This window comes from Podarcis tiliguerta (assembly GCF_965153285.1).
Source record: "Podarcis tiliguerta genome assembly, chromosome: 2".
Lineage (NCBI taxonomy): Eukaryota > Metazoa > Chordata > Lepidosauria > Squamata > Lacertidae > Podarcis > Podarcis tiliguerta.
The window spans coordinates 51448865-51472097 of record NC_139535.1 but is presented as its reverse complement, the minus strand read 5'-3'; the positions used below and the strand labels follow the sequence as shown (position 1 = coordinate 51472097).

The window sequence follows — 23233 nt, the reverse complement described above, 5'->3', positions numbered from 1 at the left end:
GCTGCTTTGGAAATGTTTTTATATGAAGTCAGAAATCATCCATCCTTTCATAAAAGCAGGCTTCCTGCAGAGCATAAGAGATGAACCATAAAATATAATTTTCACAGCCTCCTTGATGTTTGGAATATATAAAGGCAGCTACTGTCTTACAATTTCTTCCTCTCTAATACAGGTGGAAGCAGAATTGATTGATAAGCTTGACAGCTTGGTATCGGAAGGAAAAGGAGACGAGAACTATCGGGAGCTCTTCAGTCTGCTGTAAGCCTTACTTTTAATGTTACAGGAAACCTTTTACAAACCCATAGAGTGTTAGAGTGAAAATCAAAATAAGGCATATATATGAAATTAACAAAGAGATCGTATTCCATCTCATAAACTATTTTTTATATCTCTTTTTTTCAAAGAGATTAACCTATTTTGAATTACATTTGCATAATAGATGGCTGGATTTGTCCATTATTTCTGAGGTTTTATCTTTGTAACTTCAGGTGCCACTCCACAGTGGGTAGTATCTGTAGCTTTTGGCCAGAAGGGACTGACTTTGCTTAGTGTTACATCTAAACCTGAGCTGGTGATTTGTCTTCCTCCAGACAAACCATGGACTGCAACCAAGATTTGAGCATTGGCTGGGGGAGACCAGATTGACATGAATAATAATTTTATTATTTGGTTGCCCCAGGCACACTGGGCAGCTTCCATCAATTATAAAAGCATAATAAAACATCAAACATTAAAAAACACTGTACAGGTCTGCCTTCAGATGTCTTCTAAAAGTTGTATAGCTATTGATCTCCTTGAAATCTGATGGAAGGGCATTCCACAGGGTGAGTGCCACTACCAAGAAGGCCCTCTGCCTAGTTCCCTTCTCACAGTGAGGGAACTGCCAGAAGGCCTCGGAGCTGGACCTCAGTGTCCAGGCTGATTGATGGGGCTGAAGACGCTCCTTCAGGTATACAAGGCCAATGCTGCTTAGGGATTTAAAGGTCAGCACCAACACTTTGAATTGTGCTCAGAAATGTACTGGGAGCTAGTGTAGATCCTTTAAGACTTGTGTTATATGGTCCTGGTAGCCGCTCCTAAACTGCATTCTGGATTTGTTGTAGTTTCCAAGTTACCTTCAAAGGTAGCCCCATGTAGAGCGCATTGCAGTAGTCCAAGCAGGAGATAACCAGCGCATGGACTATTCTGGATGGATATATTTATTTTATAAAATTATTTCCATAGAGCCTTTCATTTTAGGAAAAATCAAAGCAATATGTAACACTAAGCCATAGGTAGTACAATGGCAGCTGAAACAGGAAAGGAGTGGCCATAATGTCTGCTTGCATGTTTGCTCATTCATGCTATGCCATAGTTTGGCATAATGTTATATGCAAACTGGGCCGTTGAGGAATTGCAGATCAAGAAAAGAAAAAGTATGTGGTTTCTTTTTTGGAAGAGAAGGAGTATATCTTTCAATTTTAGAAAAGATTCCAAACAGAAGAAAATCTTCTGTGTGTCTTCTTGTACCTCTTAGAGCTAAAACACAAATGGACCTCCACAAGTGTGTTACATCAGCAGAAAAATTTGCAACAGATATGGAAATGGTTTACTCAAGATTAGAACCAAGACATTGCTTGAGAAAAAGAAATATTTGTATATGTATGTTTGGGATTGTATGTATGGGATTACATTGTCAATAGTGTGCCCATTTTTTAATCAACTAGCAGCAGAATAGGGGCAGACACTACTCTTGGCATAGTACTTCCTTGGTATGAAGTAGTGATATCTTATCATCTTAATTCAGTACTCTCCTTGTCTTTGCTTCATGCAACATGGATCAGAACCCAGCTCTTTGGGCCCTACCCCAGGTAAGATAATTATTCAAGTTCGATGTGGAAGTGACTTTGATATTAAAATGGCTCCTGGGGCTGTTGAAGCTTTATAATATTCCCAAGGAAATCTTATACACTTTCATTCCATACAGCCTGCTGGAAAAGATTGAACAAGAGACTTGGAGAGAAACTGGTGTTTCTTTTGTTACATCAGTTACTCGTCTGATGGAACGTCTCCTTGACTACAGGTAATGTGATTATTTAACTTTCCTGGGTGTTTTATGTTTTTCTGTCTGACTTCATCTGTGTGATACTCTGCCTGATTGTTTTTTTCATGATTTTTGCCTGCAGTTAAGTTTTCTTTTTACTATTGGGGTACTGTTTAATTGCTGGCTAAGCGAGTACCTCTGGAGTGTGGACATAGTCCAGAGCCTAGCCTTGCTGATAACAAATTCTACCATGTGCAGTAGGGTCATCCTCAAAGGGGGTAACACCAACATCAATGTTCCCTTCAGGCAGTCATAGGGTGGGGACACCCGAATGTCAGTTAAGAACTGGAATTGAAGCCCTGTTGTCCTGACCCAATGCAAAGAGCCCAGGGGAGGGAGATTGGTTTGGTGGGATCCCAGGACTAGAGGTCACAAGTCCAAGTTTAGTATCAAGAATTCCAAGATGGCATGTGAGCTGTGAAGTTGTCCCAACAAGTTTTCCTGGCTATCCACCAAGCTTTTCAGCAGAGGCGGAGATCCCAAGCTACTTATGAGAATATCTGCTGTTATGGCAATTCCTGGTCTGAAGGCAAGTGCTACATCTAGAGCAGGCATGGCCAAACTTGGCCCTCCAAATGTCTTGGGACTACAATTCCCGTCATCCCTGACCACTGGTCCTGTTAGCTAGGGATGATGGGAGTTGTAGGCCAAAAACATCTGGAGGGCCAAGTTTGGCCATGCCTGATCTAGAGGGATGTGTCTCTCCATGGGAGATAATGCTGGATGCACCTCCACCTCTAATTCCTCCCACTCTTGTCGCATCAGCCCACACCCTACAGGCCCCTCCACCCCCCAGGTGGAAAGCAGCTTCCACACTCTGACAGCCTACCACCAGTACAGGTGGAGGAGAGGAAGTCTCTGGGACTCCTGCTTCAACTGTAGTCAGGCGCATCCAGAGGCAGAAGGGTTGCTCCCATCACTTGGCCTCTACTCTGTTTTCTCATCACCCTCTCTCACACATTCATCATCCTGTTCCTATAGTGCCTACCACCCCTGGTTTGAAGCATGGCCAGAGCTATGCTAATGCTTCTTCAGTTGTGGTGGCTGTGGGCAGAGTGGGTACTTATATATTCTGAGTGGAGGAGCTGATTACCTCCTGGGGAAGAAGCCTAGATTTCTGGTCTCTGTCCCCCTTCTCAGCCCCTCCATTCATCCAACAGTTCATTGTGGTTTATTTGCTGATCTATTGTCATTTGTAATTGATGCCATAAAAAGGTCAGTCCATAACAAGGCAAGAAGTTGTCACTTTTTAGTATTTTCTACAATAGCTGGTTCTTTATTGTATTAAATGAATACTTTTATAATCTTTTAAACAAAAACAAAAAAAAATTGGAGAACACAATGAAGTTTTTCATCTCTCCTGAAGCACTGCCTTGCCATTTCAGAGCACTTTATGAACATGGCATTATCTTGTAGCCAATCATTCTGAAGCTAGAAGGCATAGGTAGGGTTAGTGTCTGAATTGGTGATCACCTGAGAACCCTGTGTTGACTGCCTTGAGTTCTTTCATGGAAGGAAGGAAAGATATGAATGTAATAAGTTAATAATAATAATAATAAAATTTGGTTGTATATCTCCCAGCTCTCCCTTGTCTTAAACTTTATCCGTTTTCCCCAAACATAAATTTTGAAATATGACTGTTGTCTTTTTTTAGGGACTGTATGAAAGGAGATGAAACAGAGAACAAGAAAATTGGTTGCACTGTTAACCTTATGGTGAGTTTTATTTTGCTTTTGTTGTTCATTCTAAAATAATTCTTTTTTCATGTTTTAAAGTAGCAATGCAGAAAATTGCTGAATTATCCAGCAGAGAATTACTGAAGAACAACTACCTGCCTTTGTTTCAAAAAATAAATAAGATTGCTTCAGTGTAATGTTCAGGTGGTTGTGTGAAACTACTGACATAGACTAGTCAATATGTGCTTTGCATGTGATGCCTTCTTGAGAAAGTGAACGTAACATCTGACTTTAAATGATTTTGAGCCAGTAGTAGTCACAAGTTTAATTCTTACTTATCAATTGCTTGTGTTTCTTTGATTCCCGCCAGAGAAATGTGATCAGAGATTTTTGGATCTAGAACTACAAAACAGATTTTCTCTGGAATGTTTTGGTTTACATTCACAAAATGTTGCCATGCTCTCTCAGGGCATGTGCTTGAATCACTTGTTCATAGTCATGGAATTAGTACTTCTGCAAATCAAATGCCTAGGCGAAAAGTAACTCGCACGTGCTGGGACTGGGGTTGCCAATGTGGTACCCTCCAGATGTTGGTAGACTACAACTTCCATCATCCCTAGCCAGCGTAACCAATGATGAGGGATGATGGGAGTTGCAACATATGGAGGGCATCATGTTGGCTACATCTGCCTAGGATTTCCTTCTGTGACCCTGCCTCTATGCTGCCAGAGAGCAGGCTGGTCATAGATTAGAGGCCCATATAAGGTGCATGCAACAAAAATACCTTATGATCCTTGATGGAAGTGTAACAAGAGTGTAATTAGAAAAATAGCATTTACTGGCTTATTAGGAATTTGTTGATCCTTGCAAATCTCTTGCCCACTCACTCCCCGGCTCAAGTATACAATATGAGTCCCAGTGTAACATCCTTAATGCCCTAGTTCAGAATATATGGTAAAAACCTGAGTCTTCACCATGCCTTCACATTTTAGAAGAAGCAACACAATGGGAATAATTTAGATTTTACACTGAGCTAAGATTAGCATTTAATCCCCTGAAAATTGTAAATCTTAGAGTACTTTTTCAATGAAACTTCAGTTCAGATATAACACTACACCATGATTTAGCATTATGAGAACACGTCACAGCAGGCCTTGGGCATGCACATGCTCCCTTTCTATTAGAGGTTACCAACCACATCCCAAAGTGTCTAGCAGAGTTTCCCTTGCGGCAGACAACAAGAACTGTAGTCACACTCGAATGCACAATCAAGAATTACTTTATGCAAGCATTTGGTTATACAAACATTTTCTTTTACTACTATCTACAAACTATTTACAGTCCTCCTTCCTCTCTTCATCACGGTATACTTTCAGTCTAGTAATAAACAGTCCTGATACTGTAAACTCATAGTATCAGCAGCACACTTTACCATACATCCAAACTAACTGTAAGCATGCGTACTAACAGCATATGTGTGCTTTCCTCGTGCCTCAAATTGCAAACTCAACTTCCTCCTTTTAATTGCATGTCCACCTGACACCAATTAAGCCTGGAGTGCCACTCCCACACATTGAAGAAACTTCTGGAATGCTTTATAAAGTTTCCAGGAACTATTAATCTGTTTCGTGAAGAATTTATTCCTAACACTTCCTGTGCAGCAGAAGGACACTGAAAACATCCACTTTTGGTTTTGAATGATTAGCAATTTTTCATCACATCTGAACTAGGTAAACTGGTTAATTTTAGCAGTGGTTAGTTTGAACAAACCAGGATCCTGCCTTGATTTCCAATCCTTTGTACAGTCACAATAAATCACAGTGTATCAAATTCAAACTTAACTGTGGATTATTCAGAACTGAACGTGGGAAGATGTTGGTGTTGTCCCCTAATTCATGAAAGTAGATTATATGGTGGGAGGACTGGCACATAAGCTCAACGCTCACCAAGCTAAAACATGGTATAGCACTATGTAGCCAGAGTGATAGCTGCTTAGATCTCTAAAGATATACTAAACAATGAAAGTGGTTTTCTGAATTGTTTTTATTTCCATTAGAACTTTTATAAATCTGAAATTAATAAGGAAGAAATGTATATTCGCTACATCCACAAGTTGTGTGATATGCACTTGCAGGCTGAAAACTACACAGGTAAGTATGGAAGGAAGCTTTCTTCAAATATTCTCTATTGTCATATTTAAATATGTATTTTAAATCCTTTGTGGTTTAATTGCACTTAGAAAAGAAGTTAAGTAATATTTTAAATTGCAAATATTTAAATCAAGCCTTGGTCACATGGCATATGAATATAATAACATGCTACTGTTACTTGAACAACATCACAGTGACCAGTATTAACTTTTCTTACTATAGCAGATCCTGTATGAGTGAGTAAGGGAGTTAAAATCAAAAGTGTACAGCATGTGTATCATGTTTTCAAAGGGTGCTTTGATGGCTTTGGAAAATGCTACAGTTCTGAATTCTGTAAGCCCTTTTGAACTGATTGTCCTTTTCATTCATTTAAATCACCATCGTATCTACATAAAAACGTGTAGCACAGAAGTAAGCAATATGTTCAACAATGAGCACCATTTGTACGGATCCTGCTAATTTAATACTATATTTAGTTTCTTAAATAATTGAGAATGGTGAAGATTTCATAACGTTAATCAAGATAATTAAATGATAACAATATGAAAAAGCAATAGATAAATAAGGCAATACGTGATTTATATTAGTTCAAGACTTACATGTTAATTTGGGAGTTAATTACTTTCATGACAATGAATTCATTGATTCGCATTTCTTAGAATCAGGCTCTTTGATGTGCTGAGGATTAGAATTTTTTACTGAACTTGTTTTCTTGCAGTGGTCATGATCACGTGCATAATATTGTGTTTGAACTGAAATGCATTTGAACATTTTTGTTCACTGTTTATTCCTTTGCTATTTTGATAGAGGCTGCCTTTACATTGCTCTTATACTGTGAGCTGCTTCAGTGGGAAGAGAGGCCTCTTCGAGAGTTCCTGCACTACCCTTCTCAGACAGAGTGGCAGCGTAAAGAAAACCTTTGCCGAAAAATTATCCACTATTTTAATAAAGGGAAGGTATGCACAAAATAATGCTAATTTTTCTGTAGTTTCACTGTTACTTTTGGCCTATGGGTAGAAGTAGATGGTATAGAAAATGCCTGACTCCCCCACCACCACCTTTTGTGTGTGTCTATATTCAATTAGGGACGCGGGTGGCGCTGTGGGTAAAAGCCTCAGCGCCTAGGACTTGCCGATCGAAAGGTCGGCGGTTCGAATCCCCGCGGCGGGGTGCGCTCCCATCACTCGGTCCCAGCGCCTGCCAACCTAGCAGTTCGAAAGCACCTTCGGGTGCAAGTAGATAAATAGGGACCGCTTACTAGCAGGAAGGTAAACGGTGTTCCGTGTGCTGCGCTGATTCGCCAGATGCAGCTTGTCACGCTGGCCACGTGACCCGGAAGTGTCTGCGGACAGCGCTGGCCCCCGGCCTCTTAAGCGAGATGGGCGCGCAACCCTAGAGTCTGTCAAGACTGGCCCGTACGGGCAGGGGTACCTTTACCTTTATATTCAATCCTTGGGGTCACAAACTATTAAAGTTTTCAACTATTGAGTTGTAAGTCTTGTCTGTCTGAAAATCCAACTTGGCCTGAGTTTTTCGCTTTCCTGTTTCAGAGCTGGGAATTTGGAATCCCATTGTGCAGAGAGCTTGCTATTCAGTATGAAAGCTTATATGATTATCAAAGCCTCAGCTGGATTCGGGTAGGTGGAAATTATATTGATTTGTATTTAATAATTTTACAGTAAGCAAGATTGCACTCTAATGTTCAGGTGGTTTAAATGAAAAGTACTTGCACACAGCATCTTTCCTGTGAAAAAACAGGGTCCTCTATATATTTATATTCCTAGTATACGTGACTAATAATTTTGGTGTTTCACAGGATCATAGTTTACCTCTTAATGTGTTTAGAAAATCTTTGATGGACAGCACCAAATGATACCAAAGTGTTTTCAGATGGTTATTCCTGTTGTAACGGTAATTGCACTTCCAGTATGTTTTTTTAAATTTCTTTTCACAGAAAATGGAAGCTACCTATTATGATAATATAATGGAACAGCAACGGTTGGAGCCTGAATTTTTCAGAGTTGGCTTTTATGGAAGGAAATTTCCCTTCTTCCTTCGGGTAAGCCCATTCAACATTTGCATTAATGTATGAATTATACTTGCAATTTACAAATAAAGGAGTTTTGTGTACAGCTGATTCTTATTTATTTGTTGACAAGTAGGAAATATCTGCTAGGTTTTTGCTCAGTTTAGTATCAAAGCAGATTGCTGTTTGCTTCAATGCAGCGGTAAAGAACAGGTTTTCACAATGAAAGTGTTGGGGGAGGGGGAGCACTTGCACACAGAGCTTTATCCTGTGAACTGCCCTGAGACCTACGGGTATAGGTCAGTATTTTTTTTATTTATTTATTTATTTATTTATTTATTTATTTATTTATTTATTTTTATATATGTGGACCTATGCCTAGAAAGCAGCACAAAAGGAAGTCTGAATGAGTCTTTAGTTGACCTCCCTGAAGTGTATATTAGATTTTATTGTTGATGCTGTTATGTTGTTTAACATTATTATACGTAACTTAACCTGAGATGAGTGATGATTAGGGCCAGGGTTGAAATCCTTTAAATAAAACAATGGCACTTAAACATTTTTTTTCTGGATCTCTCAATGCTTTGGTTTACCATAACGTCACACAAGAGTATTATTTTCAAATAATTTTCTGTTACCTACAATGAAAAGAAAGCTAAGATGGCGTGGTAGGGATTTATTGGCTTCCACGCTTCTTTCTTTCCTTTGTAGAACAAAGAGTATGTTTGCCGAGGCCATGACTATGAGAGATTGGAGGCCTTCCAGCAAAGAATGCTCAGTGAATTCCCACAAGCCATTGCAATGCAGCATCCAAACCACCCAGATGATAGCATCTTGCAATGTGATGCCCAGTGTATCCTTTATCAAAGTTTATGATGTTAATAAAGCAGCTACAAATAGACATCGGAATGTTGATCTTGTTCACCGTTTCCCTTTCAGATGTTGAGAAAAATTAAGCACAGAAGTGTTTCTTTTCATCATCATTGAATGAAAATCAAAGATAGTAATTGTTAGTTGAGTTGTGCGAGCACTAGATTACAGAGGAGCATTCCAGTGAAATGAGGGACACCCATAAAGCTGGACTGCTACCTTTGTCAACTTTCCCCTAGTTCATGATGGGGAATTTTTTTAAAAAAAAACTTTAGAGGTTGTCACATGAATTAGCCTATCTTCATTCAGGTACACAAAGCAACAACAAGTTCTTCTTGAAGAGGAATAGTTTTAGAAAACAGTGTAGATTTGTGCTCTGTGATATTACTGTAATATTAAAAACAAATTAGAGATGAGGTAAGGAGTTCAGAGCATAACATGAACAGCAATTCACAGTTCCAGTTAAGAAACCGGCTGCAAGATTAGTGTCATAGTATGAGGGACCCAAACTGAAATTGTTTAATTGCAAGATAGTTAATGTCTTTAAATAATTTTTAAAAACAATACATCATTTTGATTTTCTACCTTTTTGCAGCCCCATGTTCCTTAATGGAGCCACTAATTCCTCTGCTTTGAAGCACCAAGGCATGGAAAGAAAATGGATCTTGAATTTCATATAATATTGGCCTTGATAAGTTGGTAATGGTACATTAACAGCAGTCACATGTTACAGATTTACATAACTGCTAAAATGATGTGATTCAAACAGCTAGATAAATGAGTGAAACTTTATTCCTTAAAGCCATAGGAGACCACAATATAAATATAAGAAACAAACGGTAATTTTGACATATTCAACAGCTGCATGAATTTCCATCATAGAAAATTGCTGGCAATTGGGCCTTCCCTGCATCATAAGGTATAAGCATCACTTTAAAATATATTTAAAGGATATGAAACAAGGGTCTGTAATTTGTATCTGCTGCTAGTGTCATAAATGAGACTTACCTGGATGCTCTTCTTTGGTGCCTATGTGTTTGTTTGTTTTTTTCTTTGACTGGACTGTGTTGCAGATTTGCAGATCTATGCAGTGACTCCCATTCCAGATAATATTGATGTGCTGCAAATGGACCGTGTCCCCGATCGCATAAAGAGCTTTTATAGAGTTAACAACATCAGGAAGTTCCGCTATGACAGACCTTTCCATAAAGGCCCAAAAGACAAGGAAAATGAATTTAAGGTTGAATTCTCCGTAATATGGCAGCATTGTCTTTATACTGGATACATTGACCCCTATATGAAGCACTTGCTAAATCTAAATGAGTCCTGTGTCAAAAAGAATATTAGGGGGAAAAACTTTGAAAGTTGATAAAACCAAATAATTCAATCCTATGCATTTCTTATTGGAAATAAACCTTGCTGAACTACATGGAGTAGACATGCATGAAATTGTGCTTTAAATGATTCAAAATGTACTAAAGTATATTCATGAGTATACTTCTGTGTTCTGCAGAAGAAACATAATCCATGTTGTGTTCTCCAGCCTGTGTACTGTTCTCCCCTGCACAACAAAATTCTACCTTTTCTTGGAAGCAACCTAAATAGGAGCTTTTAAAGTGGCTAATAAAAATAGGCCCAGGAGCAGCTGCTTGAAACGCTAAAAAATGAAAGGTTTCATACTGTTGTTTTTAAAAAAAGTAGCATTGGAATGGAATGGTTTTTTATGTTTTCCTCCAGTATATTAAACTGCTTAAACCATGGACTTTATCGAGTCCAGTATGTTAAGAATATTGTATGCTTGGGAATCACTTTTTCTCTTAGTTGTTTCATCCTTCATCCTCCCTTCTTGTGAGTGACCAAACAAATGTGGAAGTCTTCCATTAACTATCATTTCCCAATTTTGGTTGAACCACCTGATATTAATTTTAGAAAATTAAGCCACAACATGACGTTAGTTTAATATCCTGAAACCATTAACCATGGTTTTCTGGTTTCCAGAAAAATGGGAAACTATAATTAATGGAAGACTGCCTGGTTTGTTTGCCAACTTGCAGAAAGGGTGGAGTGAAAAAGTTGCATAGGCAGCCAAATGTTCATTTAGTTCCTAGTTTGTTGAGCTGAGATATGATTGTCTGAATGTGGCCAATGGATTTTGCATTTTCTATATATTGTTACTTTTCTTGGTTTGCAGAGTTTATGGATTGAACGCACAACTCTAACCCTGACTCACAGTTTACCTGGCATCTCTCGGTGGTTTGAAGTGGAGAGAAGAGAACTGGTAACATGTATTATACTTAAGGAGTGAATGGCTAGCTAAAATGAAAAGAATAGGCAACTTTCTGCCTATTGGCATCTCTATGGGTTAAACATGTATGTTATGTATCTTACTGCTACAATCAGAATAGCAGTACCACGTGTTCAAAGAGGGCCTGTCAGCTGTTCACAGTCAGTATGTTAGATATTGTAGTGGCTGGACAGCTGGTTTAAACACCCATGCTGCAAATCAGTGACATATGTCACATGGATGTGTAATGGACTTTGAAGTGGTTAATATGGGGAGGGCTCAGTTTGCAGTCCACCTTTGGTTCTGCTCTTCATGCAACACACAAGAGATTTGGCTGCCTTCTCAACGTAGCTCTCTACTGCTCTCATACATGAGACGATACTAGCTTCTGGAGAGCTGTGTGGCACACTCAGCCCTAAGGCCTGTACCAAGAGAAGGACCCTGCCCAGGGCTCCACCAAGAAAGAAAAACTAAAACATGCATGCTCTTAACAAAACCTTACAGTACAGGAATGTTGATGGTATTGAAGTGGACTCTGCTGTCTTGCAGGTTGAAGTCAGCCCTTTGGAAAATGCCATTCAAGTAGTGGAGAACAAAAACCAGGAGCTAAGGACGCTGATAAGCCAGTACCAACACAAACAGATGCATGGGAATATCAACCTGCTCAGTATGTGCCTGAATGGAGTAATTGATGCTGCTGTGAATGGTGGCATAGCACGCTATCAGGAGGTAAATGAAGGTTGACTCTGTTTTGTTTTGTTGTTAGCAGCTCTTCGCAGTACCATTTTTTTCAGTTGCATTGAATTTTAAAATCTGAAAGAGCATAAGAAATTGTGTCCAATTTTCTTTACGAGATGGAATTTTATTAAAATTGTGCCTAACTGTTGGTCTGCATTCTGATCTAGACAGCCACGAACATTTTATGTTGGGGGTGTGAACATTCTGCATAAGCAAGTGGTCATAATGTAAAATACTGAAAATACTGAATTTTAGGAAGCTAATATAGTGAGTGATGCCTTAGATAGCCCTGAAATTCATTCCTTTACTAATGCTGAACATTTATTTTAAATATATATATATATAAGAATTATCTTTGTCTTCACTAAATTTCAGCAAAAGCATTGGCTTAAAGGGACCTGCTCTACAGTTTGGTTGGCAGATACTAGTTAAAAATGTATGTTGCTAAAAGTACATTTACAAAATATGTTGACCTACATTTCTGGGTCATCTGCGCCATGCAGCCCCAAGAAACACACTTCACCTTTTATATTATTAATTTCCGATGTTTCTCATTTCCCACAGCTGCTGAAGATAAACAAATAACAGAAAGTATAAAAAATTCAAGACATGGTCTAAGAGTGATGCAGTGATTATGTTAGGTCAGGTTTATTTTAAGGTCCTGGAAAGGTCTTCCCAGCACTACTCAACAGCAATTACTTTGTATAAGAAGGAATTGTTTTTGCCATTCGTCTGCACTGTTGAGTTCTGAACCCATGCTCCTAAGGAGGATTGCACCAACAGCATAACAACTACTTTTTTTGTTTTCTGTTATGCTAATATAAGAAGAGAAGACAAAGTATGAAACAGGGTAGAAAAGGGAAGGAGGAGAGCGGGAGGGGAGGGAGAACAGAGAAAATAGGAAGGCAACCATACATGGTGAAATGTTTTAAATGGGTCCCATGTTGCAGGTAGAAGTGAATCCCAAGTCTGAAAATGAATTGCCTAGGCCATTAAAAAGGTGCTGTGGCTGCATGTATATTCTAGAATACTAGAGGAGATTAAGTAAATGGTGTTTCTATGTTTCTTGGTGATAGAGCACCCTATGTTTCTATTAGGCTCTTTTCTTTTCTTTCTTGTGGTTATTAAGAAACTTTTTATTGAATTTCTAAATGGGGAAAAAATGTCTTCTTTCCCCAGGCTTTCTTCGATAGAGATTATATTACTACTCACCCAGGAGATGCAGAAAAAATCACGCAGCTGAAAGAGCTGATGCATGAACAGGTATCCCCAAACTTTTAAAGATGAAGGAATAGTATTGTAATAACATTTTATTTCCTCAACCATATATCCAGTAACAGAGATTCCATAGGCTTAGGCTACAATGCTTACACTACTTAATTTGGGAATAAACCCCACTGAATTCAATAGGACTTACTTCTCAATAGACATGATTACTACTGCACACTAATTCAGTGTTTAAGATGAAGAAGTTTACATTGTGCTCAATGTAAATTTGTCTTCTAAGACTTTTTTCCAGGACTTAACATTTCACTGACCTAAAATGAAAAGAGAAACCTAAGTTAGTCTACAGGTAGATTCTGAATACATCCGTTTCCATGTAAAATATTTAAAAGTAAAAATTCTGGTGTTTTCAGTCATTTTTCCTTCCTTCACTCCATTAAAGTATTTTATCCAAACTAGGGCAAATTTTAAAAATTTTCATGATCAGTGTCTGGTCCACATTGCTCCCACAATCTTACTTTATGCAAAAGCTTAACATGGTAGTGGCCTTTTGTAATTATTTTCACTGGCAGAACACTAGTTCCAAAGCAGTCGGTATGATGATTAGAACTGGATGCCTACTCTAGGTGTTAATTCAAGGAAAATAAATAAGTCTATCTTGGTGGAAAGGTTGCGGCTCAGTGGCAGAACACTTAATTTACATGTGTGGTGTGACACAAGTTGAATCCCAATCATCTCCGTTTAAGCGAATCTGAGAAGAGCACACCCACCCCGGGGGTCTGATACCCAGGGCGTATAATAACTTTTTTTCTCTTTCCTGTAATTATTTCTTCTCTGTGTAAGTTAAGCTCAATCAAGGAGCTTTACTACATAACAAAAACCAGATTTAACAATTACAGTGTTTTTAAAAATAAACTGGAACAAGCAGGAAGAGGATCAGATTTCCTCTTAGCTTAGCGTTTCCTGCTTTTAGCGGTAGGCAGAGACAACTTCCATGTGGATGTATCCTGACTCGCAAATAGAAACACCCTTTAGGTGAGTGCCAGTGGAACCCTCTAGCTAGCAGTCAGATACCTGGGGAAAAGTTTAACTCATTATCGCTCACCAGAGCGATAATTTATGCTTGTACACAAAGTTCTTTCTTTCTTTCTTTCTTTCTTTCTTTCTTTCTTTCTTTCTTTCTCACTAGTTACAGTATATGTGAAAATCACACAGCACTGAAAGTGCCTGGATCCTTGTGGTCTACAAAATTGGTCTGGCAAAGCTTGGACACCTTACCCTGTTTGAGAAAAGAGTCCATAGTGCTAGATGGTGTTATGTGAAATGTTATGATTAATTCTATACTGCCTTTTGGCTAAAAAAAAAAAGGTTCCCATGGTGGATCACGAAGGATAATAAAAGGATAATTAAAGGAAAAGGGGGGGATCCAACTTAGAAAAATGTAAAACAAAATTGTAAGTATTGATGATTGATTTTGAAAAACGTCATTGATACCTGCCAGTTCTCTTGGTCTAGCTTAGGGTTGCCATATTTCAAAAAGTGAAAATCTGGACACAACAGTTGTTGAGATCTTGATTTTTTGCATGATCTCAACAACAACAAAATTTGAGCTATTTTAAAGGGAATTTGCCAAAATCTACCCTTCCAACACTGTTTCTGACAGCTGAATCCCAGCTATGTCAAGGGAATTATGGATGTATGGCAACTCTAGTCTAGCCACAACTGCCATCACTTCAAATTCACATTCTTGCTATTACGACATTTGCAGGAAGAGGTGGCCAGGAATCATATGAGTGGTTGTTAGGCAATCAGCTACATGCTCTCTAATGTTTCCTGCTGTAATCTGAAAATAGATTTAGTGAGCATGAATGATTTAGCTAAACTAAGCTACAAGTATTTAGAGACAGTTACCCTTCAGTGAATGAGTGGTATATAGAACATTATTTTGCAGTCTTTCTTAGGCTGCATGTATAGGCTTTGATTTTATTTTTAACAGGTACATATATTAGGAGTGGGTCTTGCAGTACATGAGAAGTTTGTACATCCAGAGATGCGCCCTCTACATAAGAAACTAATTGACCAGTTCCAGATGATGCGATCCAGTTTGTACCATGTAAGTAGATCAACACTTTTCTTTCTTTTTTTACAGTTCACAGCAGTATTTTGAATTCTTCCATTATGGCATAGACATGTGAACTGGAAAATGCTGAATGAGTACAAAATGAATTCTTCAGCAAAGATAAATTAGATATCCAGAAAAATATGAGGAAATGAACATCTGGATTTTTCATTTGTCTAGTGATTGCTCATATCATTTGAATCACATATGATCTTTTAAAATGGGTACAAAAAAACTACACATTGCTTGAAATGTTATGATTAGGGATCTTTTAATCTGAGGATGCAATTTGAACATAAAGCCTCAAGGAAAATTTGCTTGAAAAAGGTTATTTTAAATTGGAAATTGCCACAAGGGGAAAGGATAAAAGCCCCTCTTCCCCTGTACTAGTTTTTCATCTTCAAATTGCAATCACAGCAACTGTATTTTGGGGTTTTTTACTCCCTTAAAAGAATAACAGCAGAGTACATAATGTATAGTTCTGCCTTCAGTTGCTTGCTTAAAATAGGATATAAATAAATGTGTGCTTTTAAGCATTACTTAAGGGCAGAGTACACAGTGAGAGGAGAAGTAAATAATGTAGTGTTAGAAATCCATTTTGTATAAAAGCCTACATCAAAGCTAGACATGTGTACTTCGCATCTTTCTGATTTGGGAACCATTACCAACTAAATCTTTTGCATGTTATTGTCTGTATATTGATGGTTCATTATTGATGATGACAAAAGTATTAGCAATAACGATACATAGAAAAAGTCTTATAGATTGCATTTGCTAAGGTATGAGTGAGGCTAATGGCATACAGCTCCTTTCCTCCTCCCTTTGCACAAGCCAGCAACAGATCAGAAAAATCTTCAGTTAGCTATCATTTCCCATTTTGTCCAGAGTGGAACCAACCAGGATATTAAGCCATGGGCTACACTTGCACATTATGCTAAATTGTTGCTTAGTAGTACTATGTGTTTGAGCAGGAAGGAACCTGAGTGAAGCCTCAGAATTTTACAGAATGTCAGCTTTCACAGAACTGTGGTTTAAAACAAATTTCTGGCCAGCTTCTAAGCAAGCGTACTTCATACTATGGATTATGAAGCTGCTTTGTAACTAATCAGAGCTTGTTTTAAACCACAGTCTCTGGTTCATACATACCGTATTTTTCCTTCTATAAGACGCCACCATGTATAAGGATCCCCCCCCCCATATTTTGGGAGACTCAATTTTAAGAAAATGAGGGGAGATGGCCCAAAGTTGTTGAGCTTCTCCCCCACGCAGCTGCGTGTGGGAAACACTTGCTAGATCATTTCCCACTCGCTGCTGCATTGGGGGAAGTTGTGCTCCCGCCAACCAGCTGGCTAGCAGGCATGCCACTTCTCCCCACCCCACCATGCCACTATCGGTGTGTATTGGATGACCCCAGTTTTTTGAGGCAGTTTTTGAGTCAAAAAAACCTTGTCTGATACACGGGAAAATACGGTAATACCAAGCCAGGATTCTGTGATATTGAAAGCAGATGCTAGTTGTACAGGGACAGACAACAAGAAGGGTAACAGGTAATGTTATCTAGCTCATGTAGACAGCACTAGCTATGGTTTATGAAAGGGCTGTGTGGGGGACCATAAGGCACAATCCTATTAGCTTATTATCAAGGCAACATATGACCATCCGAATGTACTTTACAGGAGTTGCCTGCTTTGGATAAACTGAGTCCAGCCTGCTCAGGAACGAGCACACCACGCAGCAATATGCTTGTATCACATAGTCCAATGAGTCCAGAGAGTATCAAGTTGGTGCATCGCCACAGGTATTTATCTACCTAAGAAAGGTCTTTCTATACTAAGGTTACCAGATTTTTTTCAATGAATCCGGAGACGCTTTTCAACTTCAATGGATTTTGTATGGGGACTGATTTGTATATGCGGGGATTGTCCCCGGGAAATGGGGATGTCTGATAACCTTATTCTATACCAGTCTTTTCAACTGATGTCTAAAGCAAAGTAGCTCATGTAGCTACTGTGTATAGATTCTGGGAGGTGCTTTAGGTCTACTCAAAGTTATAGGAATAAATAAAACCCACTTTTATATTAACTTATCCAGGCAACGAATCATTTGTAAAAGGGTGATCATTCTGTGTTGGTCTTTAATATGCTTTAGCAGCTAATATGTAAAAGACTTGAAACAACTTCAAAATTTAGGGGATGCCTACCTAAGAGAAACGGGACGCGGGTGGCGCTGTGGGTTAAAGCCTCAGTGCCTAGGGCTTGCTGATCGAAAGGTCGGCGGTTCGAATCCCCGCGGCGGGGTGCGCTCCCGTCGCTCGGTCCCAGCGCCTGCCAACCTAGCAGTTCAAAAGCACTCCTGGGTGCAAGTAGATAAATAGGGACCGCTTACTAGCGGGAAGGTAAACGGCGTTTCCGTGTGCGGCTCTGGCTCGCCAGAGCAGCGATGTCACGCTGGCCACGTGACCCGGAAGTGTCTTCGGACAGCGCTGGCCCCCGGCCTCTTTGAGTGAGATGGGCGCACAACCCTAGAGTCTGTCAAGACTGGCCCATACGGGCAGGGGTACCTTTACCTTTACCTTTTTACCTAAGAGAAACATGGAAGTATGAAAACAAGCTAAAATCCACACAGTTGAAATTGTGTGGTGGAAATGTTTTTCGTTCTTCAAGCAATTTTAATTTCTAAACCTTAAGTATTGTGGTGGAAATGATTTTATGAGGATGGTTATAAAAGCCTCCATTCTTTGTTGCTTCAGCTGTTACAATTTGCTAACCTTTCTCCTGTTTCTTTGCAACCAATTTTTCATTTAATAAAAGGTTGCAATAGCCAGTATTAGCTGATACAGAAACTGCTAATGGCGGTAGTGTTATCTGAAAAAGTATTTTTAAAACCATCAAAATTTGGTAGCAGACTTGTTTTACAGTTTTATCAGTTGCCTCTTCATCCTGCTCAAAGCAGGGTCCTGGAAATGTGGCTCTAGCCATGGAATTCATTGTAAGCTACTGTTATGGCATCATTTTGTATCAAATGTATTTTTAAAACTATGCATTGAAAAACATACCATATAAATAATTTCATGGGTCGTGAAATAGTGGTTGTTGAACACTTGACTATCCCTCAAAATGCAGTTGATTTCCCCAAATATTTGCAAATCCAAAAGAGCAGAATTTGTGTGGGCCAGAGAGCTCACTAGTTCCATGTGCATCTTAGATTGATGCAACTATGAAAAAGTATGGCAATTGGACATTAAATTATACATTAGTGCTTACTGAGTCTGTATACGTTTATTGTCTTCTTTATTCATTTTAGGTGATTGTCGTTTTTCTTCTCTGCTGTTGAAAGCTATTTTGAACAAATGGTAGAAAAGCAGGATATAAATATTTTACAGAAATAAATATTTGAATAGATAGAAGAGACACAGGAACAGCCACTTAGGTCAACGTGAATTTACAATCTGACTTCTGGCACTAAAAAAATAAGTGGTTTTTCTGATATGTTCTAACATTTCTTGACAAATGGCTAACTTGCTCTGCAGCTGGGCAAAATGTGAAAGTCCTTGTTTAATATAGTGATGGGCCTTATCTAACTGAAAATGTACAGACACAGAAAGGCTTGTCTGTGCACGTTACTTCAATATGTTTTGAGCTACCGAAACAGTAGCTTCCAGTGAGCAAGATGCAATTACTCTGCATTTTTTAAATAAATATTTCTGATTAAAACAAAATATTATTTTATCTCACTGTTCTCTGTTCTCCGTAGCCCATTGAATATGCTGGGCACAGTCCGACACTCGTCATCTTCTCTTTCTTCCCATACATCAAGTGAAACAGGGAATCTGGTTATTCTAACAGACAGTTCTGTCGGAGAAACAGCAGAGGATATGTACCACATGCAGGTATGACTGTAACTCATCAGGAATATGCAGTGTTAAAGATAATTTTAGGATGCATTTGCGGCACCGGGATGCAAAGGCCCGCCTGGCGCCCAAACCCCCCCCCCCCCGGTTGCCCAGTCCCAGGTGCGCAGGAGGGCAGAGCCAGCCAGCCACCTCAGCGTCTCGCTGGCTCAGTCGCCTCTGAACTTGCAGCACAGAGCTGCCCACAGCAGAAGAGCCCTCCCAGGGCGCTCAGACCGACGGGTGGGCTCTTCCCCGGACTCAACTTTCAGGCCCCGGACTCTCAGCCTGGCACTCCTGAGAGCCCGGCGCTGGGTGCCCCACACCCCTAGCTCCTATGGGTAAAACGGCCCTGCATTTAATATCTCGGTCAGTACTAAGATCTACTCAGTACTTGTAGACATTGCTAGAATAATATAGTGCCTTACAGACTGAGGAAATCAAATCTTACCTCTGTCATGAACTCACTTGCTGGCTTTAGGCAAGTCACCCTCTCTCAGCCTTCCTCCCACATCTACAACATGAGAATAATAACAACACTCATTTCCTTATATGATATTATATGAAACACTTGACACACTCAGAAATACTTTAAAATGCTAGGTATTTTATTATTGAATTATATTTAAGTTTGCTTAGACAGTTTTTAATGTTAGCTGGGTGAAAATCCCATTGTACTAGTGAGAGCACTTGCACTGGCTTCCACAGGGTGGGACATGTTGGTTGAATCCTGCCCTAAGAATCTAATCACCAATATCTGTTTTTTCTTTCCTAGGCAAGTCCTTCCACCTCAAGCCTGAGCTCTACCCATTCTGCACCATCCCAGATGATTAACTCTGCACCTCCTAGCGCACGGGGTAAGAATGAGCCACTTAGATAGAAACATGCAAGGTTCTACAAATTGCTATGTTGTTTGCCCTTTAAAATTCTAGATTGTGCATTGAATTGCTTCCTTGCTTAAAATAAATGATAGCTTCATTATTGCAACAATGAATTATTCAAGACTGTCTTCTACAATGTCCCAATTAAGTGTGTCATCTTTTCAGAACAGTTTGGTGGTATACTTTCTCTCTGGTATAAAATTTATTTTAAGACAATTTAACTGTGTGTTTCCAATGGGCTCCCCAGGCATTGAGCCCATTCACTTAAATCCATTCTGCTGCTTATACGAGTTGTTTCAATTCTAAAGCAAACAGTCTGAGAAACAGCACTGAAAACAGCAACCACATGAGAACAAAGGTAAATACCAGGCAGGTCTCAAAGGAAAAGAAATCAGGATGAAGGAACATAGAGTGTAGAATCTTACTTGGAACAAGGTGTACAAAATTTGCCTTCTTTGCCTGAGTTACAAATGAAGAAAGGGAGAGAGAAAATATCTGAAATAGCTTTCACTCCCTAGTATTTCCTTTCTCTAAAAGACAGTATGCAAAGTTGGTTGTTTCTTCTCTTCACAAGTCACAGGGACTCTCCCAACCCCCAGCTGTGGCCTCTCTAGAACTGGGTGCCAAATTATTCCTTAGAGACTCTCAAACAAACTTGCACTGCTGTTTGTGTATGCTGCAGAACAACAGAACTTCCCTATCCACTTATTTTTGGTGAACCCATTTCTGTAGAGCTCAAATACCCTTGGCAGTAGTGATACAATGGAAGTAACAATATCTCAGTAGCAGAACACATACTTTTTTGTGCAAAAGGTTGCAGGTTTATCAATAGTTAAAAGATCTCTGGTAGGGAGAGGGCAGAAGGGGGCTCCGTGTGGAACAAATGTTTTACATGCTGAAGGTGCAAAATTAAATCCATGACTTCTCCAATTAAAAATTATTCTCAAGATGTAGGGCTGGAAAATATTGTCTGCCAGAGGCCCTGGAAAGTTACTGTCAATCAGAATAGACTACACTGGGCTAGATAGACGGGTGATATGACTCAGCATACTGCAGCTTTATATACAGCAGAAAAGATGGCGTAGAGACAGCTGGGGAGCTTCATATGTTCAGTGAAGTCTTTTTCATTATTGTATCTGTTGCACTAAGCTGAAGAGCATAGTACTGTATATTTTTATAATTACCAGGGTTGGTGGGAAAGCAGTTGTGATCAAAGCTGAATAAAGAAGGTAAAGGTGGTGACCGTTGTCAGGAAAATGGTTATGTGATTGTACTGCTTTAGGGTCAACTGTGTCTGCTAATTGTATCTCTATGACGTATGCACTTTGGGGAGGAAAAATATGGTATGGTGGTCCTTGCATCATTGCACAGTACTCATAGTATCTGTGATACTGTGGATATCCAGCTTTCTGAGCTGCCATTTGACTTCTCAACAGCATTTCCTGCATCTAGAATCTCTACCAGTGCTTAGAGACAAATGAGGTGATGTATGTTAAAGGACAACCAGTTAATAAGTAATACATCATTTCCTGTTAGCAAATATATATTTGAACAAGCACTGTCATATCTACATGTGATTTCTGTTTTTGACCATTTCTGATCATTTTGGAAAACTTCATTTATTCTTGGACAAATTTCTTAAACTAATTGAATTAATTTTCTTAAATTAATGGGGAAGTTGTTTGGAATTCCATGAATCGCACACTAGAAAAAGAAAGCCCCAAATCTTCTTGATACTTCACAGTATGTGAATTATTAATTTAATTGTTGTGAAACTTTCAACGGGGATGAAATTGTTTTGCAGAAAATAAGCCTGGTGGTATTGAAAATAACATGGGATTTATTTCTTTGCGTACATTTCCCCCCCCCCCCTTTAATAAGTTTTATTCTATGGAAATGAGAGATTGACAAGCATTGGCGCTAAAGCAAGCTGCAGTGCAAAATTCACACGCCTAGCTCTGCCAATATGCTTCAATCCTTTTTATGTTTATTTATATTCTTTTTAATTTAGTGCTGATGAAAGGTGCTGGATTGACAACACTGGAGGCTGAAGCCCTCTATTTATCCACAGAACAGATACAGCACGGGCGGCAGCAGTGCAGGCTTCCCCACACTGCCCCCACCAATGTGCCTCATCTCTGTCCTGGAGGAACCACCTCTAGAGGTGAGAGGATAGATTGGTCTCCATGACCCATACAGTCCTTGGCCTTTCTGTACAGATTGCCAACAGAGTTACCAGCTTCTAGTGGCAGACTTAGACACCCTTCAGCCAGGAAGTGCACCAAGTTCATCAGTGTGTTTCACTGCAGCTATTTGGCAGTGACAGGTTCCACACTGATGTGAGGAGTTGTACTGGAACCTCGATTTACTGAATGATGACTAACTTGCACTCTTCAGGGTTCAAAGCTTGTCTTGGAAATGAGAAAAGAGTTGCCCAAACTTTAGCAGCTTTGATTTCAGTCAATAGTCTGATTTCCAGCTAAACCTCCTATATTCTTATTCATGAGCTGAGATCTAACTGAAGTGAGATGCAGCTATAATTTGAATATCTAGATAAGCCTCCCATTCATATGGCTCTGATTTTTGTTTTGTTTTTATAGATAAACTATTGGATAATATAGCAAAGCTTGTTTTGTTCACAGTGAACAGTACAACTCAAATATAACTAACACAAAAAGTAAATATAATCAGCTGAAATGTCTCGCAGCTTGTCTCTGAAAAACGTACACATGTATTTTCATTTTGAAATGATAAACATTTGTAGGAATATGCTGCCTTCTTAACTTGGTACAGCAGTATGTCATAAAGCACCTTTTGAGAGGTTAGTAGACACATTACGGGGCTCTGCTCCATGAATGAGCTGATTTATCTTCATTGTTAAGGCCAATTTAAATATTATTTTAAGCATTGTAGATATGAGAATCACTTACACACTTCTGTCAGTCCATCCTCCAATACTGCCACTTCTCAATTGTTGATATAAATATATCATACATGGTCAGATTCATATGCTTAAGATTTTATTTCCAAACACAGCTCTGATCACGGTCTTTTTGGAGAAGAGCATCAGGGTAAACATTACACAGTGTATCATTGGCTGTAATATGGTACAAGCTGTATTTGTGAAAGCTTCCACCTTTTCATTACATAGCTATAAACACACAAATTAGCTGCAAACGTTGGTCTTGTTCATAGATAAAAGCAGAGCACAATGTCCACTTCTGGATGCTAGCTGTTAACAGGCTTAGGGCCAGTTTACCCTTCAAGGAGCTGTGTTCGCTGCCTGAATACAT

General features: G+C 39.2%; 1 protein-coding gene across 13 annotated transcripts in view; it reads left to right on the top strand.

Annotated features, from left to right (window-relative positions):
• DOCK3 (dedicator of cytokinesis 3) overlaps positions 1 to 23233 on the top strand; it is a 137028-nt gene that overhangs the window by 95479 nt on the left and 18316 nt on the right. For 4 of the 13 annotated variants that reach the window (XM_083429280.1, XM_083429278.1, XM_083429282.1 and 1 more), the window contains exons 33-50: positions 173 to 258; positions 1824 to 1850; positions 1967 to 2062; positions 3738 to 3798; positions 5816 to 5909; positions 6717 to 6865; positions 7460 to 7546; positions 7864 to 7968; positions 8647 to 8788; positions 9879 to 10045; positions 10997 to 11083; positions 11639 to 11818; positions 13007 to 13090; positions 15048 to 15164; positions 16847 to 16968; positions 18924 to 19059; positions 19835 to 19916; positions 21952 to 22104. In XM_083429280.1, coding sequence (XP_083285406.1) covers positions 173 to 258; positions 1824 to 1850; positions 1967 to 2062; positions 3738 to 3798; positions 5816 to 5909; positions 6717 to 6865; positions 7460 to 7546; positions 7864 to 7968; positions 8647 to 8788; positions 9879 to 10045; positions 10997 to 11083; positions 11639 to 11818; positions 13007 to 13090; positions 15048 to 15164; positions 16847 to 16968; positions 18924 to 19059; positions 19835 to 19916; positions 21952 to 22104 — 1975 coding nt within the window. The remainder of the gene's footprint in view (positions 1 to 172; positions 259 to 1823; positions 1851 to 1966; positions 2063 to 3737; positions 3799 to 5815; positions 5910 to 6716; positions 6866 to 7459; positions 7547 to 7863; positions 7969 to 8646; positions 8789 to 9878; positions 10046 to 10996; positions 11084 to 11638; positions 11819 to 13006; positions 13091 to 15047; positions 15165 to 16846; positions 16969 to 18923; positions 19060 to 19834; positions 19917 to 21951; positions 22105 to 23233) is intronic. The other 9 variants (XM_083429277.1, XM_083429284.1, XM_083429276.1 and 6 more) reach the window with 3 other exon arrangements.